This window comes from Cottoperca gobio, chromosome 2 (assembly GCF_900634415.1).
Source record: "Cottoperca gobio chromosome 2, fCotGob3.1, whole genome shotgun sequence".
NCBI classification, from domain to species: Eukaryota; Metazoa; Chordata; class Actinopteri; order Perciformes; family Bovichtidae; genus Cottoperca; species Cottoperca gobio.
The window spans coordinates 3,320,434-3,338,352 of record NC_041356.1 but is presented as its reverse complement, the minus strand read 5'-3'; the positions used below and the strand labels follow the sequence as shown (position 1 = coordinate 3,338,352).

At 43.7% G+C, this 17,919-nt stretch overlaps 2 protein-coding genes across 4 annotated transcripts in view; one reads left to right on the top strand and one right to left on the bottom strand.

The window, feature by feature from the left end:
* The window catches only part of LOC115018977 (sodium-driven chloride bicarbonate exchanger-like), a 43,950-nt gene extending 33,981 nt beyond the window's left edge, over positions 1–9,969 (bottom strand). For all 3 annotated transcript variants that reach the window (XM_029448269.1, XM_029448278.1, XM_029448288.1), the window contains exons 1-2: positions 8,437–9,969; positions 6,848–6,877 (exon numbers count right to left, since the gene is read on the bottom strand). In XM_029448269.1, coding sequence (XP_029304129.1) covers positions 6,848–6,877; positions 8,437–8,484 — 78 coding nt within the window. In that variant the 5' untranslated portion in view covers positions 8,485–9,969. The remainder of the gene's footprint in view (positions 1–6,847; positions 6,878–8,436) is intronic.
* stk24b (serine/threonine kinase 24b (STE20 homolog, yeast)) overlaps positions 9,863–17,919 on the top strand; it is a 9,183-nt gene continuing 1,126 nt past the window's right edge. The window contains exons 1-11 of the mRNA XM_029448300.1: positions 9,863–10,726; positions 13,401–13,631; positions 13,903–13,959; positions 14,390–14,498; positions 14,798–14,955; positions 15,512–15,694; positions 15,773–15,921; positions 16,114–16,237; positions 16,425–16,493; positions 16,629–16,765; positions 16,942–17,919. The exon at positions 16,942–17,919 is cut by the window's right edge and continues 1,126 nt beyond it. Coding sequence (XP_029304160.1) covers positions 10,685–10,726; positions 13,401–13,631; positions 13,903–13,959; positions 14,390–14,498; positions 14,798–14,955; positions 15,512–15,694; positions 15,773–15,921; positions 16,114–16,237; positions 16,425–16,493; positions 16,629–16,765; positions 16,942–16,978 — 1,296 coding nt within the window. The 5' untranslated portion in view covers positions 9,863–10,684 and the 3' untranslated portion in view covers positions 16,979–17,919. The remainder of the gene's footprint in view (positions 10,727–13,400; positions 13,632–13,902; positions 13,960–14,389; positions 14,499–14,797; positions 14,956–15,511; positions 15,695–15,772; positions 15,922–16,113; positions 16,238–16,424; positions 16,494–16,628; positions 16,766–16,941) is intronic.

The following is a 17,919-nucleotide window of genomic DNA, read 5'->3' as shown; positions in this document are numbered from 1 at the left end:
TACACGTGCGGTCCGTGTCCCGACCACTCTTCCTAATGAGTTTCATGCCTGACATTGTTAAACAGTGCCTGAGGAGGATCAAGTGATTGACCTGAACAAAGCCGGCGTGTCCTCGAGATCACCAGGCAGCCACCGCCCTGGCTTTTATAAAACACATCTGGTGATCACTGGTGAGCGGAAAAAGAACCAACGACTGTGGGAAAGCAACAAGGAAGAATCCTGTCCTTTTACACGTACACACACCTGCACAAACACCTACTGAGGGACAATCCTGACCACTGCAGCAGCTCCTGGACATTATTGGATCGTTCTTGAGCTGACATAGAAGGATGACAACGACTTGTGTAATCGTATACACGATCTCTTGTTGTGTACTTTCACCTGATACAGTCCAAAAACAAACCCAGGCAACAGTGAAAGTGACCTGAAATGTGTGCTTGAACTCGTGCTTTCTGAACATCCTGCTCCGAAAACAGCACTCTAACACAACTCACCACATCTGGTCACAGCAGCGTACAGCTCGGAGCTACTGTAGTGACAATCAATGGGAAAGCGACTTTGTTGATTGCCGTTTGTATGATTGCAGGGATTGTTAGAGGGTACTTTTAATGACCGCCAACGACATTTTTTCATTTAACACGAGCACCTCACCACTATTACTCATTAAGCTCAGTTTACTCGTCATGAGGAGAAACACAAAGAAACTAGATGTAAAATGTGTCCTGTGGCTCTGGAGGGAGCTTCAAGTCTAAAGAAAGAACCCTGATGACATCACGCTGCTCAGACTTGAGGCTTAGAACAGAAAGCCTGAAATACAGACCGGAGGTGTGAAATATGACAGAAGTGGGCATTTAGGAGGCAGCGAGGGTCTAACAGAGCTCACTCATAATGTTACATGAACTCTCATCAGTCTGAAAGAAGAACAACTTGTGTTAGAAAATATCTGCTTCTTTGATTTAGACTCCGAAGGTGCGTTCTGGAGAGAAACATCAAATCACAGAGCTGCGAGTGTCAAACTGATACGGAAGTGTGTTGACGTAATTATTTTTTTGTGTTGCAAGATTTTCTAACCCTTTGTTATTTCTCCACAACGTCCACTTAAGTGAGTTTACCTTCTGCACCACCCCTTGAAATTACAGAATGTCACACACTTTTCTTTGAAGACCTATTTTGTGATCATTGTCAGTATTCCAAATATGGATGCAAACGAACTACAGAAAGAATACCGACTGGAGTTTGCATTACTGCTTCACATTCACCACAAAAATAGCCTGTCCAATGACGTGAACATGAAAACTGCCTCCAAACTAATGCTCTGCGTCACAGTGTTAAAGACACAATACTGGAAAAAGGATTAGTTTGCAAAACAACAAAGTACATTTTGTCATTTCATGTCATTTTATTTTCCTAAAGTCCCATTTCTACCAGCGCGTTGGGGATATAAAGCGAAGACGTAATGGAAAGAAATCACGTCAGTAGCTGCAACCCTCACTGGGGATATGTACTGTCCAGTGATGTTATCTTTCATACGTAATAACTTATAGAACAACAGAGAGGACGTCTTCAAGTGTCAGCACCAGATGTGTCTGAGAGCTTATATTCCATCTTCTTGAACAGTATAAATCACGAACCTATTGATTCTCACAAGCTCCTCTCCAGGAATCTGTGTACATTATCAAATCTCTGTCAGGGAAGCAAACATGTGACCTCATTTCTCTGTTCTCCTGAGACTTTCACAACAGCAGGGATGATGAATGTTTTCATTCCTTGAGATCTAGGCCAGTGGTAAGCTCTAAAAATCATATCAGATGTAGTCAGTTACATACATTCTGCACAGTATGCCCGGAAAACAGCCAAGCAGTCAGCGTTTCATGTTAAATCCATAAAACTAGGTCTTAATGTAAATCCATTTAGTTTCAATCTGTTTTATTGGACTTTCCACAGAGTGATTCTATAGCTTGTGACAGTAATGATGCACTGTGATTGGCTGCACAGCTTCTGTTGTCATGGTTCTCATCCCTACAGATGGCCATGGTTACCTTGGCAATGACAGTGGGAGCAGCATCGGTAGCATCACAGGGAAGAATATGTTAAACGCACTGAATACATCTCTACATCCTGGCTTCTCTCTAACCTCATCGGACACAGGGAGATAGGAAATGCACACACTGCCCTACAGAAACAGCCCAGGGGGGGGGCTTTGATTTAATCTAGCAGGCAGGAAAACTTTCACTGCAAATAGACCAGAAAGAATTTGCGTGACAACATGCTCAAACACATCCAAATCCCATGTTTCTGGCTTTTGTTCGCACGTTTCTCAGAGATCACCGGGGTCAGTACAGCGGGTATAAGCTCCTCTCTCGTCCCACAATGACAGTCCCATCTGTCAGCCAGACTCCTCGGGACCTTTCGCGTGCACATCAGGACAACTGGCCCTCTGCAGCAGGAGGCAAGCCTCCCGCAGCCTATCAACTATACATACGTTAACATTCTGCCGTTAGTAAAACAGTAAGATCACATGCAAGCTTTTTCCAACATTACTCTACTGTAGCTACTGTTTAATCTCACTATCGCAACAACAGTGCAGCCAAATCAGTCTGAAACTGGCAGCTTAACTATTTTTAATTTGAAGTACAGCAAAGTCAATGAAATGCTCACAATCTCACAGCTTGGATCCTTAGAAAGCAAGAGGAGAGAATCCTACCTGATAAATAAATCCTTTACTGTGGTCCACTGAGAGCATGGTGTGCCTCCTATAAGGTCGGGGCAGGATGCCCGCTAACTCCCCTTGTGCTTGCGGCAATGGTAAGACGAGAGGCTAAGGCTCAGGGCCGGAGCCCCACTGTGGACTCAGAGTGTTTGTACGTGATGAGTAAATTCAGAGAGAATAGCAGACAAAGAGAGTCCTCTGGTGATCTATCAGTCGAACCCTCTCCTCTCTTCAACCGCTCTCCTCATCCGCTCTTCCCATGTTGGAATATGGCAGCGACCTCACTCCGAGAGCCTCTCGAACACAACATGAAAACAAAAGCAGGGAGCTCAGCACAGCTCCGACTCTGCCTCTCTCTCTGCCTCCGACGGTTTTCATCCAGGGTAGCATCAAATGTTTCTGACAAGCGTCCATCCGCCAATCCCCCCAGAGAGATTAGCGCTCTGACATCACGATGCTGTTCTGCTCTGCTGAGCCTTCAAGCTCTGTAGCTCTGTTACCTAAGAGAAGACTTAGGTCGCAGGGAGTCAAACAGCAGCATCCTGAACGAGAGGCTTCACACAGCCCCGGTACACCTGCCAGCTGCATGTGCCATGGTCACTACACACCTGCAGTGAGCAGGGTTGGCGTCGCAGTCTTACTGTATACAGTGTGTGCATCCTTAATGGGTCTGAGTGTGTGCGTCTACATAACCTACCTGAGGCAAAGAAGCTGCTCTCGGGCTGTAGTGCATTATCAGCAAAACTGTGATCGAGGCATGGTGTGCTAGAAACAGATCCAGAGGAACGAGCAACCATTTCTGCTGCACCGCCTGAGACGACAATTATGCTGTCTTTGGGGTTTATGTCAGCTGATATTTTTTAACTAAAGCAAAGATGGCACGCGTTATATTCACAAGTTTACACAGAAAAAACAACACACACACTCTGGTTTTCTCGTCATCTTAGCATCTGTCTCACGTTCTCTATCCAGCCCTGTACCATCTCCCTCTGCCTACCTCCATGCCCTCTTCACCCTCCTCCCCGCTGACACAGCTATAATTAACCGTGGAAAGGAGCACAGCCGGTCTAGGCTCCTAGCTAAAGGTGGGGAGGCTTCCTGCCAGTTGGAGTTGGAGTCAAACAGAGAGTCCACACTGATCCAAGTACACCACGCTCAAAAGAGCAAGCCTGGGCAGCATTAATGTTAAATTAAAAATGTATTAAGTCAAACCAGGTAAGAGCTGGTGAAGATGTTTTCTCCATAAGCATGTGTGTTCTTCACTTGCAGTGCATTGAGCTCGAGGCCACCGCACAGTGAGCTAACCAGCAGCTGGCTGTAGCTTCATATTTAGCAACATAAGACTGGTAACAGTCTTTCATTTAACTCTCGGCAAGAAAGTGCATATGTGTATTTCCCAAAATGTTGAACTACTTCTTCAAAGTCAGTTTAATGCCATAACACTGAAACGGTCAGAACTGGTGTTTCACCAAGACTTTTCCTGGAGGGAGTCAACAAAAATATTTTAAATTAGTCTGCTAATTATTATATTTACTCTAAACACTTGCTCTATCTATTGATACATATTTTATGGAAACCCTGAGAGGCAAGTGAGAATAAAAGAATCTGGTGATCCATTTTCTAAATCTGAAGTCGAAATAGTTTCCTCTCCTGTTTATGAGTTATGAGTGAAAAATAATATTTTGCTTGGATAATCGTTTTGAGATCCTTTATCTTTTTTTGTTTTGGCAATTTTTTTGTCAGGATTATTTTTCATCAGTGTTTGTTGTTGTAATACTCATTTCCGCCACAAGAGTCTAAATTGCACCACTACCCCACGACTAAAAGCAGTGTTCAACATGACCGTGTTTAAGACGTGACCGTTATGTTCCATAACTTTTGTGTTTAGAGTGCATGGAGACGTTAAAACTCACCTGGAAGAAAACCTGAATGTTTTTAGTCCCATTTAGAACATGAGGGAAGTGGAGCATTTCAGCGTCTTGTGGCCAAAATGAGTATAACAACAACAAACGTGATCCTGTCAAAAACAACAACATTCACCTGCCAAAACTTGCTTTTTCAGCTGTTTCACAGATACATTTGGAAATAAAGGAATTTAGAAAGATTATCCTAGGCGAAAGGATATTCATAAGTAATAAAGACAGGAGAGAAAACTATTTAAATCAGATGCTTCCGTAATTCTTCCCTCACAGAATTCTTGACTTTTCATTGAACATTCAGCAAACTTTGCCAATTCTACAACTCATATAGCTAATTAGATACATCATGAGGTTAATGAAAAATAAATGTTCCTTTGATTTAAAAGATTAGTATTGATGTAAATGTGTGATTAAACTACAAAATCATATCAATGCATCCTTACAATATTTAGCAATGTAGAAGTACTAAGGGGAAAGAATAAAGTTCTAAGTGGAGGACTCACAGTTTAGCCACTGGCTGATACATTGTGCTCACTCGTGTTGTCCTCAGTCTGGCTCACAGCCCACAGTTGCATAAGCAATATTTGGTCAGAACAAATGACATGCATGCATCAAAACTCTTCTCCTGGACTGGCCTAATTGTCTGCTTACACTCATACCCTGTGAGCTCTTTAAAGGAATTTCCCTTAATTCATAGTATCTATTATTATTTATTTACCCTGTGCGTCCTCAGCCTTGCGTGGCTGCCAGATGCATAATGACATGTGTGACAATTTTGATCTAAAAATACACAACATCTGCTAAACAAGAAGGCTAATGAAAGATGGAAACCAAATACAGCTGTGCAATATTACATGTAGATTACAGATGATAGGAAACATGGATTAACAGCAACGTGTGAGCACATCAGAGCCATCAGGAGATAAAATAGAACAGCTTGCCTGAAATCTGGCTAATCTTTTACTTTTTTTTGTTTTTTACTTTGATTTACTTCTTCATTGGTGGAAGAAGTATTCAGATCCTTTACGTCAGTGAAAGTACAATAGTTTGAATGTAAAAAATACTCCATTACAAGTAAAAGTCCTGCAACCTACCCGAGTAAAGGTTCAGAGGTATTATCAACAAATTGTACTTGTTATTAAAAGTACTAATTCTGAGATATTATACATGACATCGATGCTCAAGCAGTTCTTTACTGTTGTTGCTGCTCGATGTGTAACTAGCTTTAAAGGAGACATATTTAGCTAATTTTCAAGTTCATATTTGTATTTTGTTTTTTTTCACTAGAACATGTGTACATGCTTTAATGTTCAAAAAACACATTATTTTTCTCGCACTGTTTCCCTGAATATACCCGTGTTCACCCTTTGTCTGAAACGCTCCGTTTTAGTACCTGTTTCTTTAAGACACGTCTGCTCTGATTGGTCAGAGTTTCCGGGTCATCCCCACCGGCACTCTTTGTCATTGGAGCCGAGGAATGACTGTAACGGAGGGTAGTGGCACTTTCTACCTCTATGGTATAGTTGTGACATCACAACCTTACGGAAGTCCTGATGTCTCGTTTAAAGGCACATTTCTGAATACAGGCTGTGTGCATCTCTACATAGATTGAGCGCTTTGATTTTAAAAAATGTAAGCATCTAGACTCCTTTAAAATAAAATAATGTAAATGTAAATCTCACTTTTACAATATGGGGCCTTTAATGACAATGTGAGATGCTTGGCGGAGAAACGTATCTTTGGTGAACTTGCTAACATCTAGATATCTGGAAAAAAAGGACAACGACGCACAGCTCTTTTGTTAAAGGGGTCACAACCCAAAAAGGTTTGAAACCACCGATTTAAAACCTAAAACGCAACATTGCCATCTTATCACCTTATAAAGTTAACATGGCAAACTCGTTAGCAAACAGTCCCACCTGGACACAGAGCAACATAAGAATTCATCTGGAGTTGTGTTTGTGCCGCCTGATGAAAGTCCGTCCAATATCCTCTCCACCCCTGCCCTTCTTGAACCTCTTGTCAGCACATTCCTTGTGACCTTTAATTATTATGGGCTTGCCCTTTGTATTGTTCAATGTATTGTTTTTACTATTGATTTTCCGATCGTATCCCTAGTCTTTAACAAGTGTACTGAACTGAGCCATCACTGTTATTACTGAGCAAATCAATGTGACATTTGTTCATGCCCGATAAAGAGAATGAGAGCTGTACTCACCACATCTTTATTTTCTTGGGAACTTTGTTCCTGCAAGTCAAAGAACATCGAGAAATAAGTCAACATGACAAAAACAAAAGGCAAGTGGATACATCACCGTCATGCCAGATGCTCATGTGGTAAACTCAACAAATATGGCTTCTGTAAATGAAACACACTCATTCTTGACCTTGGGAACCTGGTAGAATGGAGTACAATAGGATAGATTTTCTCGCCATGTTTTGTACTGAGGAGTCCCTGAAATTCTCACCATATTAACACCTCACATACTCATACACATCCTGGTGAAACCATGACAACGCATCCGCTTGCTGCGTAGGCAGAGGGAACGGGGAAGCAGCGATGACTTACTACGACAGAGAAGCGACCACACTGCATCGAGACTGCAGGAGACACAGAAGAGACACCTCAGCCCCGTCAGGCGTCACTGTGCCCTGCAAGCCCCGGAAAACTAAGTCTTCATCTAATACCACGGAAAATAGAACAAACAAGCAGAGTATTGATTTGCCTCTAGAGCAATCGCTGCTTTTGTACATCGCCAGCACATAGCAATATATGCATCTCTCTCTGGTATTATTGTTTCCCCTCTTCTCAACACAGTCACCTGAATGCTAATGTGCTGAGGCTGACCACAGACACAGGCTCTGCCTTCAAGTGGCTCAATGTGTTATGTTTGAGGATTGCTCGTTTCAAAAATGTATGTGGAGGGACTCAGATTCAAGCCCTTTGTTCCCTGCTGCACTCCACCAACATGTGGGGGGTGACGGGGAGCAACTCTCTCCCTCAGGTGGATGGAAGGTGATTTCAAGAGAAGGAGGGATAACTGCTCAGGCAATAGTGTTCACATGTGAACGAATTCATTTGTTTTTATACATTTCTGTTCAAAATGCATACAAACAGGCCAAATGGTGGATGAATAAATTGTAATAATCCAGTGAAGCCCTGAATGGAAACAGTGAGCTCATTTCCCATCCAACTGATGAGGCATATAGCTGCCTGCTCACACTCTGCTCTCAGTGTCACATCTGAGACCCACAGAACATAAAGCAACAGCTTGATAGCAGGTTTCACAAGAAGTACAAAAACTGGTAAATTGGTCTTTCCGTGCAGGCAGTACACATGAATAACTGTAGCTGCTGTGTAACATAGTATCACTGTACTGTGCGTCATAAATGCCTTTTGTGCGACGGCTTAGCGTTTGTAGTAATATATATATATATATATATATATATATATATATATATATATATATATATATATATATATATATATATATATATATATATATAATAGTTTGCCCAATTGTGAATTGTGCACACGGTGAAAATATCAATTTAGTCATTTTGTCAAATATGTGGTGCGCAGCATCCATGTTGGTCACGATATCCAGGCGACACCAGTAAAGCAGTCAAAAATATGGGTCATTTTGAAATACAGAGGTATTGAATATGAATCATACATTATTGGGACGTTTCCTCCCAACAGCGCCTGCTTTATTCTAAAGACAAATGACCAAACAGTCCATTCAGCTTGGTTTAAGATTCAAATCTGAAATTGAACACAAACACAACAATAGCGTGTCTATTTACCGTGGGTAAGAGCGGCTCCATTTGAGCTCCTTGGTCCGTAATGTCCATCTTTTCTTCTCCTTGGCTTCACAACAGGCAAGTCGTGATGCGCTACTCCTCTGCTGTCAAACGTTGGTTGAAAACGGCTTTTTGTGTTTTCCTTTCCCCCCCCCCTTACATTCATCGGCCGGGTTTTCTCAAATGGAGGTGGCACAGCATTCCCGTCCTGCCCTACATAATTTACGCATGGAGGAGGGAGGCAGTGCTTCCTTTTACACGCGTTCAAGCCCGGACCCGGCGGTGATGAGGCGCACAAGTGAGACGCGGAGCCGCTGTGCGCATACTTTTGTCCAGGAACTAATTTGCGAGGACTATTCCTCCATTAATGAGGAGATATATCCACACAAACAGACGTACTTGGACATATTTTATGAGTAGGCTTTAAAAAATCAAATAAACTCTTGTATAATGAGCAATGCAGGGCCATGTATCAGTCAATTTAATGGGTAATGGATGGCTCCATTAAATCATAATTGAAACAATAGTTTTATAAGATATCTTTATATGGTGAAATCCAGTTTAAAAGGCCCAGGTTATCACAATCATGATACAATGCCTTCTTACTGTAGGCAGTGCGCTTTGTTTGAGGGACCCATGTGGATATGCTCAGCCTGCGCTATACAGGCCCTTTGTTAGAACAGGTTGAACACAGCCGCAGGCATCATTATGATCAGAATATTGTATGAAATTGTATTAAATGTTATTGGTGACAACAGAAGCACCAGCTGCAGAAATGCACTGGCAGTCCCGTCATTATGTCTAGCTGCAGCACACGATGGTGCACCGGCATCAGCATCCAGATTACACAAGGATGCTTCTGCAGTGAACTTGATACAGTGGCGCCCCCCTGTGGCGGAACACGCGAAACTCCAATTAGACTCAATTAGCAATGCTGCACTTTCAAACATCATTGGTTGGGAAATTATTACAGTTGGATTTACTCACAATGCGATTGTGTCATCTCAATTCAGTTGTATAATGGCATTACATAACTGTCAGTATTACAGAGGACTGTGATGTAAGTGTGTTATTGTACTGAAACTACTAGATCAATGCAGCCTTTAAAAATAAAAAATGGATTTTTATATGATTACCAGAAGGATAGGTCAAGGGCAGTGATTCCCAAGATGTGGCACGTGTCCCTGGCAGGCTTTCACAGGGTCCTATAGAAACATTCAAATTGATTTAAATCAGTAGCTCTTATTTTATTAAGCTTATAGCTTAATTAATTGCGGATTAATTAGCTTAATAGCACTTTCTCAGGCCATCTGGACCCATTTTTTTTTGTTTTTCCTCAGGTGGGAGTCTGAGGTACACGGCCAGTACGACACGAGTCATTATGGATCTCTTTAAGTATCACTGACTCAAAAACGTGTGGGACCTCGGTCCATCCACCTGGTATCTCCACCAGTGAGAGAGACGTCAGGATGTTGTTGTTGATCCGGATCCGGATCCGCCCAGCCAGGCGTCACAGCACCGACAAGATGGCCGAGAGTACGGGACGAAAGTGAGGGAGGAAACAAAAACACTGGCGAGCTATCCTTGCCGCAGATGCCAGACCTGTAGAGCTGCCGAAGACAAGTTAGTGCAAAGATAATAGCTGGGCAATCGGTTCATCCAAGACTCCGTGCTGTGGGTGACATCTGCGGTATGCAGACAAATCGTGCTCCGAGCCAGCTCGCTGACAGAACGTTTGTCAGGTTGTCTGCGTTGGCTAGCTAGCGAGCTAACCATGATAGCTAGCTGACAACACCGTTAGCGAGAGAATACGCTTTCAGAAAGTGTCAGTTAGGTCATTTAGTAATAAATAGTTGTTGCTACTTGTTTGTTTCTGAGAATACAAATTAGTTGCAGTGGCATAACTTCCCCGAGTGGGAAAACTTGATTTAACGCAATAGTTAACGCGCAGCCAGCTGGTTAGCAAACTAACATTGCGGATTTCTTGGTTGCATCTTCAGCGTTAGCATTAGCAAACGTCGGTTAGCTTGCTCAGCTGTTTTGGATGACTTGGGGTTGTTCTAACACAGGAAAGGTACCCCAGCGTGTGTGGAGGGATATTTTTCTCTCTACATAGAAGTACCTGAGCGGCTCTCAGTCGGCCTGTGTTACCGGGTGTCCTGGAGGACTGCTAACTGTACCACCGCCAGGACTGTAAACACAAGACAAGCCGAGCAGCTCTCTGCCCTGCGGTGTTGGACGAGTCAGCACCATGGCCCATTCCCCTGTTCAGGGAAACCTGCCGGGAATGCAGGTAAGTCTTTTGAATTTGCTCCGCAATAAGTAGTTGAGGTCACTGGCAGAACAAAATGTACACCGACTCCCTGCTGTGGGTTCGTGCACCGCACACCTATCCGACTCTGTGCCTGTGCCCATCTCAGGTACACCTCGTAAAATCTAACTCTCTCGAGGCTGGAAAAATATCAATTCTCAAAAGAAAGTCAGTTTCCGTATCAACTCTATTTATTTATTTATTTATTTAAAAAGAGTATACGTTTCAGTCATTGGGACCTTTTTTCAAAACATATCAACTCCATCATAAAGTGACAGTGCGTACATACAGCCCATAATTACATGATAGTCTTCAGCTGTGTTGGAGGCGTGTCCATGATCACACACAAAACAAGCGCCCACTGAAGACTCCCTGAACTCAGAAACATGCATCCAGAGGTTGATGCACTTAAAAAACATTTTTATTTAACAAGTTAATTTATGTATATGTATATAACCCAAGTATACATTATACAAATGCCTGTTTGAACACTTTAGATTCATCTATGTAAAAAAACAATATATATATACACCACAACACATTTTCGGCAGGCCCACAAAAGAAGAAAACATTCGCATATCTAGTGTTGGTGTGCAAGACAGTTTAAAACCGTTTTTAAACGTCAACAAGACTGTGACAGAATTGTGTTAACAGTATTTCTTAAAACCTGTAACGATAACAGCAGGCTCATCCGGATCGTGATGCACCCAGCTGTTATTTAACAATGATGCAATGGGAATGAATTGGAGAAATTGCATGACAGTCGTGTAACTGATGCCAAAATGTATCAAAAGACCTCCAATATAAAGCAACCTTAACGTAGGTTCATGATAGAAACTATAATGCGTATGGGACGCCAGACATAGCAGAGAGCTCATTTACATATCTGCTATGTCGTCATTGTCTTGTTAGCAGCTGAAGGATGCGCATTGAACGCTGAATTCCCAAATTTCAGCCAGGACTTGAAGTGATAGAGCACCCTGGGTCCCCTGTACAAAGAAACTATTATGCACACTTGAGCCTTGTTCTTGCCTCCGCTGCTATCTTTAGGATTTTGCCTATAGGGGATAATTGTGTTGGGTAGATAACTAGAGGAGATAACTGTTCCTAATGTAAACTGCCTCATGCACCAGATTATATTCCCTGAGCAGGCTTGTTTTTCTCTGCTTTGGAAGTAAATGTGTGCAGACTCAGAATCTGGGGGAGGATGCATCACAGGCAGACATACTGCTGGGATTTTGGCACAGACGAAGAGTTCATTTAGAATATAGTTTTTGCAGCCGGTCAGGGGTACGATTGTTGGAGATTGTTTTTAAATTAAGCAGCAGGACACAGAGGCAATCAAAGCTTCAGCTTGTAAATTGAAGTGTCTTTTTTTCCCGTTTTAAGACGAGTCTGAATCCACCAGCGTGAGTCGTACATCTGGCAGGAAAAGTGGTGACTTGAAGCTCTTATTCCAGTTCGAACCCTTGTTCCCAAACAAAGCATGTTATTGTTTTAATAACATATGACTCATCGCTTTATGGCTTCTCTGCCACACTTTCCATTAGCAGAATCACTTGTTTAAATCTCTCTCATGACACCAAAAGGATCAGGATGTTCACTTCTATATATGTTCATTTATAGCTTTCTCAAAACGGGCATATTGACCCTTTCTCTGCTCAAAAGAGGTCGTATAAAAGGAAGTAGTTTTTGTCTTGTGTTTCCCACATAACAGCCTCTGGAGAGTTAAGTCATTTGAGTTCGCTTCCTGCGGCGTTCAAGTAGGTTTTTTTTCTCACTCCGATACACATCCTACAGTGTGCTCCCCCCCAGAACATGTGGAAATACAGTCGCTGGATTCAAGGAAGCTTATTTCTGTCCGACCACTCCGAACACAGTCTGAAATAAAAGGACTTGATTTGTCTCTCCTGTGCCTATGACCTCAAAATGAGTTATAATTATGTCTCATAGTGCCAACAGTCACTTCGGCTGGAACAGTAATATGACGTTAGAGCACAAACTGGCTCATTTACCCACGACAGCACCTCATCCATCCCAAAGCCAGTCATATTTAAAATGTCATAAATATATAAAGTGGTTATCTGCATGAGATTGTGCATTAGCACACTTGACTCACCAACTCCAAATGAATGCATTTCATTTCACATCAAACCCAGAGCCTACATCTTTTATTAACTCAAATCAAGTTAAATGAATTAGTTAATTAGTGTGTAATTGGTCTCCATGAGCTGATGTTTGTTAATGATTAAAGAACGAGGCCACCGACACTGGGTGTATAAATCCGTCATCATAAACTGCGGATAATCAAAAAATCTGTTTCTATTCTTTCAAATGGAACATCTTTGGCTTCTGTACTGTTTGTACGGAACGAGACGTTTGAAGGCTGAGAAACTGTTCATTCTAATCAAGAAAGGTAATCAGCATTAAACCCTAAAGGTGTGGCTAAACCCTTCCAATTGTTACACTCTTTGTCTTTCTGTGCACACACGAGGTGTTGCAATGACTGACTTAATGTGTCCTGTAAGAATGGCACCCTGCTGGTGTTTCCTATTTACTCCCATTCATTCCTTTTTTCTTTCTTTGCTTTTGTTTTTGTTTTTTAATCCGCCTTCCCTTTCCTCCCCTGCTTTGTTCCCCCTCCCATCACCGGCAGAATACCAAAGCGGACCCGGAGGAGCTGTTCACCAAGCTGGAGCGCATTGGCAAGGGTTCGTTTGGCGAGGTGTTCAAAGGCATCGACAATCGCACGCAGAAAGTCGTGGCCATCAAGAACATAGACCTGGAGGAGGCGGAGGACGAGATCGAAGACATACAGCAGGAGATCACTGTGCTGAGTCAGTGCGACAGCCCCTTTGTCACCAAGTACTACGGCTCCTACCTGAAGGTGATGCTCGGCACACACACGCTCGCAGTCTTCACAGCGTGCATTAAGACTTCTGAGCTCAGTACTTCTGTGTTTCCAAGTTGGGATGATGCATAAAAGGATTCCTCTTCCTCTACCCACCTTTTCCCTGAATCTTCCTATATTTATAAAAAGGATTAGCCTCGTGCGACTTCAGACTCCCACCAGCCTCATGAGTGTCATCAAGAGCACCTGGCTCTCACAATAAGCCAGTCACTCACTCTCTTCTCTTTCTCTGTCTCCACTCTTCCAGGACACCAAGCTATGGATCATTATGGAGTATTTAGGTGGAGGCTCAGCATTAGATTTGGTAAGTGATTCCTGCTGTGTGTTTTTCGTTGTAAACCGAAGCTCTTTGACTCTTTTTTTCCCGATATTGGTGAGTCTTAGGAAGAGAGACGAAGTACGAAAGGAAAACTAAATAAGTGAGATGTATCCGGCGTTGATTCGCACAATACTTGTTCATACATGCATCCATTGTTGGTTTGGGTTAGGGCTGTGCCGATTGCTTCAAAGCATTTCCAAAATGTACAACACGTGTTCATAGTTGGGCTCTTTTCATGGGATTTGTGAATAAGAGAAATATAGTTTTTACCAAACTCAAATTAGGTGAACTGCTCCTTTGTTCTAGTCTGACTCGAAACTGTGTGTTTGGCTCGTCGCTGTGCTGTCAGCCCTGTAGAGTAAGGATCATCCGCCTGCAGGCTCAGCTGACGGTGTTGTTCGTTTGTCTTCTGCAGATGGAGCCTGGATCTCTGGATGAGACGCAGATCGCCACCATCCTCCGAGAGATCCTCAAGGGCCTGGAGTATCTGCACTCTGAGAAGAAGATCCACAGGGATATCAAAGGTAAAGTGCTGCTATTAGAGGACGCAGGTTTCAGCTGACTAAATGGCATCATTGAGCACACACAAATATCACATGGCACGTTAATGGCATCGACGTCCACTCGCGGTTTTATTCATTATATGGTTTATGTTTCATCGGGGAGTTGAGATGAACGCTGCTAAAAGGCTTCTGGCAGTTGCTTCCCTCTTTATTAAATAAATTGGTGGTGTAGACAAATGGCGTTGACAGAAGTGTGTGTGTGTGGAGATGCGTGCCGTCTGACATGGCATCAATCTTCCATCTGTCCTCCCCCTCCACAGCCGCCAACGTGCTGCTGTCCGAGCAAGGCGAGGTGAAGCTGGCAGATTTTGGTGTGGCGGGACAGCTGACCGACACGCAGATCAAGCGCAACACCTTTGTCGGCACGCCCTTCTGGATGGCCCCCGAGGTCATCAAGCAGTCGGCTTATGACTCAAAGGTACACCCCATTAGATTATGTCACACTCTTCTCGCTACATTCATTTGCGTTCGTCCACAAACACTACGTTGTAGCAGTTGGACTGTACCGAAAACATTTTTTTAAATCTAAGCTTCTATTGAGGTTTTTGAATAACGCTTCCAATTTCTGTCGTCATATTTTATGATGACATCACAAATATAAATAAATAAAAATTCAATAAATATTGACTTTTGGACTTCACACTCTGGAGTTATTGGAAATGTTTGAAACAATGCATATTAGTGTAATACTAATAATATTAGTGCAGCCTCATCTTTATCTGACTGCAACAGAAGGAACAGACTCTTCTGAGATTCTGAACGTCTACATTTAAATACTCAGCGGCTGCTGCTGTTTTCTCACTATGCAAATGAAGTGATACTGCTAATAGTGTAATACAATAGTACACTTAAAATGAGGTCGTTCATTTATATACTGAGCATACAGAGAGTCTGATCGTGTGTTACTATACCACTATACTGATTGTTGCTTAGCTCGTATGTAAAGAACTCGTCTCCATCTGCATTCCAGGCAGGACATCTGGTCTCTGGGCATCACAGCCATCGAGCTGGCCAAAGGGGAGCCTCCCCACTCAGAGCTGCACCCCATGAAGGTTTTATTCCTCATCCCAAAGAACAACCCGCCCACGCTGGAGGGCAACTACAGCAAACCGCTCAAGGAGTTTGTCGAGGCCTGCCTCAACAAAGAGCCCAGCTTTGTAAGTCCTGTGTCTGTACAGATGTTTCTCCTGACTGCGTCAAGCTCTCCTCTCACCTGCTTCTCTTCATTCCCACAGAGGCCGACCGCCAAAGAGCTGTTGAAGCATAAGCTGATCGTCCGCCATGCGAAAAAGACCTCCTACCTGACCGAGCTGGTGGACAAGTACAAGAGGTGGAAGGCAGAGCAGTCCAGAACCACAGAGTCCAGCTCCGATGAGTCCGACTCGTAAGTCTGATCGTGGAATCACACCAGCAGTTTTAGTTTGTAACTCGAGTCTTCCTTTTTATCTGTTTTAGTTTTTACTGCTTGCAGGGTAAACATCCCCCCACGTTTGTTCATGATGCTGTAATCACTTTACACGCATGACTTCATCATCTTGATAAATGTGTAAATCCTCTTTAATACCTGTCCAATCAGAGAGCAGGATGGCCAGGCGTCGGGCGGGAACGACTTCGGCAGCGATGACTGGATCTTCACCATCCGAGAGAAGGACCCCAAGAAGCTGCAGAACGGGGAGGGACAGTCGGGGGAAGCAGACCAGGTGAGACATCAGATTATCTTCCACACAATGTGCACTATTTCACAGGAACTTAACCCGTGGTAAGATGGCGTGATGTTATTCAGGGAAATGCGCCGTGCTGATTAAAAAAAAATCCCCCTAAGGTGAAGTTGCACTACTTTAATTTCCTTCCTCCCCCTCGATCTCACGTCTCTCTCTCTTTCCACAGACAAACGACATTCCAAAGAGGCCTTATTCACAGAGCCTGGCCACAGTCATCTCTCCTGCATTAGCTGAGGTGAGGAGCTCCATCTTGATAACCAGCACACTGTGAAACGAGTCTCCTTCACACTCCTGACCTACGTTCAATATAGTCAAATGTTACATTCGGAATTTGTCTCTTATCCATCTAACCGAACCTCTGTGCTCCCAGCTGAAGGCTCGACAGGAGCAGGTGAATGGGAACCCCATGGTCCTGGACGAGCTGAGGGAGGCCATCATGATGGCGGAGGAGTCCTACCCCGGCATCGCCGACTCCCTGGTGGCTCATATGGTCCACAGGCTCCAGAGGTAACTCGATGATTTTGCACAAAGCTGAGGTTAGCGCTGGGAAAATGCAAAAGTATTTTGTTTTTCCCCCGTATCTTTTTAGAGGCTCCTTTTAATCCTCCTCATGTAATCCAGATCAGTTTAGTTTCAGCAGGAGACGACAGTAATGTACCTTCCTTGTTTCCTTTCTCTTGCAGTTTCTCAACAAGCAGGACGTCCTCCTCCCCCCCCTAGTAACTGGCTCTCTGCCCCAGCCCTGCTCTCCCAGGCCCCCCACCCCCCGCCCACCAACACTACAGCCAGGTCAGAAGGTTAGCAGTCAGGGGTCAAGTCATTCACTACCAGCTGACCGCGTGTGACCTCCCGTGTGTGGGGGGTGGCTTACCTCGCCTGTAAAAAAAAATAAAATAATGACTGAACTCCAAAGCGGAGGATAACAGAGAAACTGGAGAGCTTCTTTTAGCCACTTAAGAGAGGAGAAGCTCAGGGGGGCAGCAGAACCCGTGGAATCAGCTGTGATGGGACAAGACTCAAAGTCCGAGCAGCCCACCAGTAAAACAGCAACAGCCATGTCGGACTCTGGGCTCTGTATATGCGAGACGTCTCCAGCCTCACGCCATGGAGTCTACATGGAATTTGCTTCGACGGGGAGCCGAAAAAATCTCCCCGATCTCCAAGACGAGACTTCAATCCCCCTCCTTAATGCAGGCGTCGTATCCCCAGAACCTCTGACGGCATGCTTGATGAACCTGCAGGGATATTATCTTAGTGTGCAAGCTGCGTGTGTGCGTGCGTGCTCGAACGCACAACATGTGTGTGCACCTGCGAGCGTGTTTGTGTGTGTGTGTGTGTGTGTGTGTGTGTGTGTGTGTACACGTGTGCTCTCGCGTATGTAAGACTCCCTGTTAAGGCAAATTGCAGCATTCTTAATGAAACCTCAGGTAAAGTGCTTTAAGTGGACTTTGTCCTCCGAGGCAGGGGGAGGAGGAGGGGGGGGGGGTGTTGCCATGCTGTACATGATTACAAGTTGTCATTGCGGGAAATGAATCACTGTGTACAAAATGGTCATGCGCATTTTGTAGATATTGATGATGTTTGAAAGTAGATATTTAAAGATTTCAGAAGTTACTCCAACAGAAAGAACTGAAAATGCCTTGCCTTCTTGAGATACACAC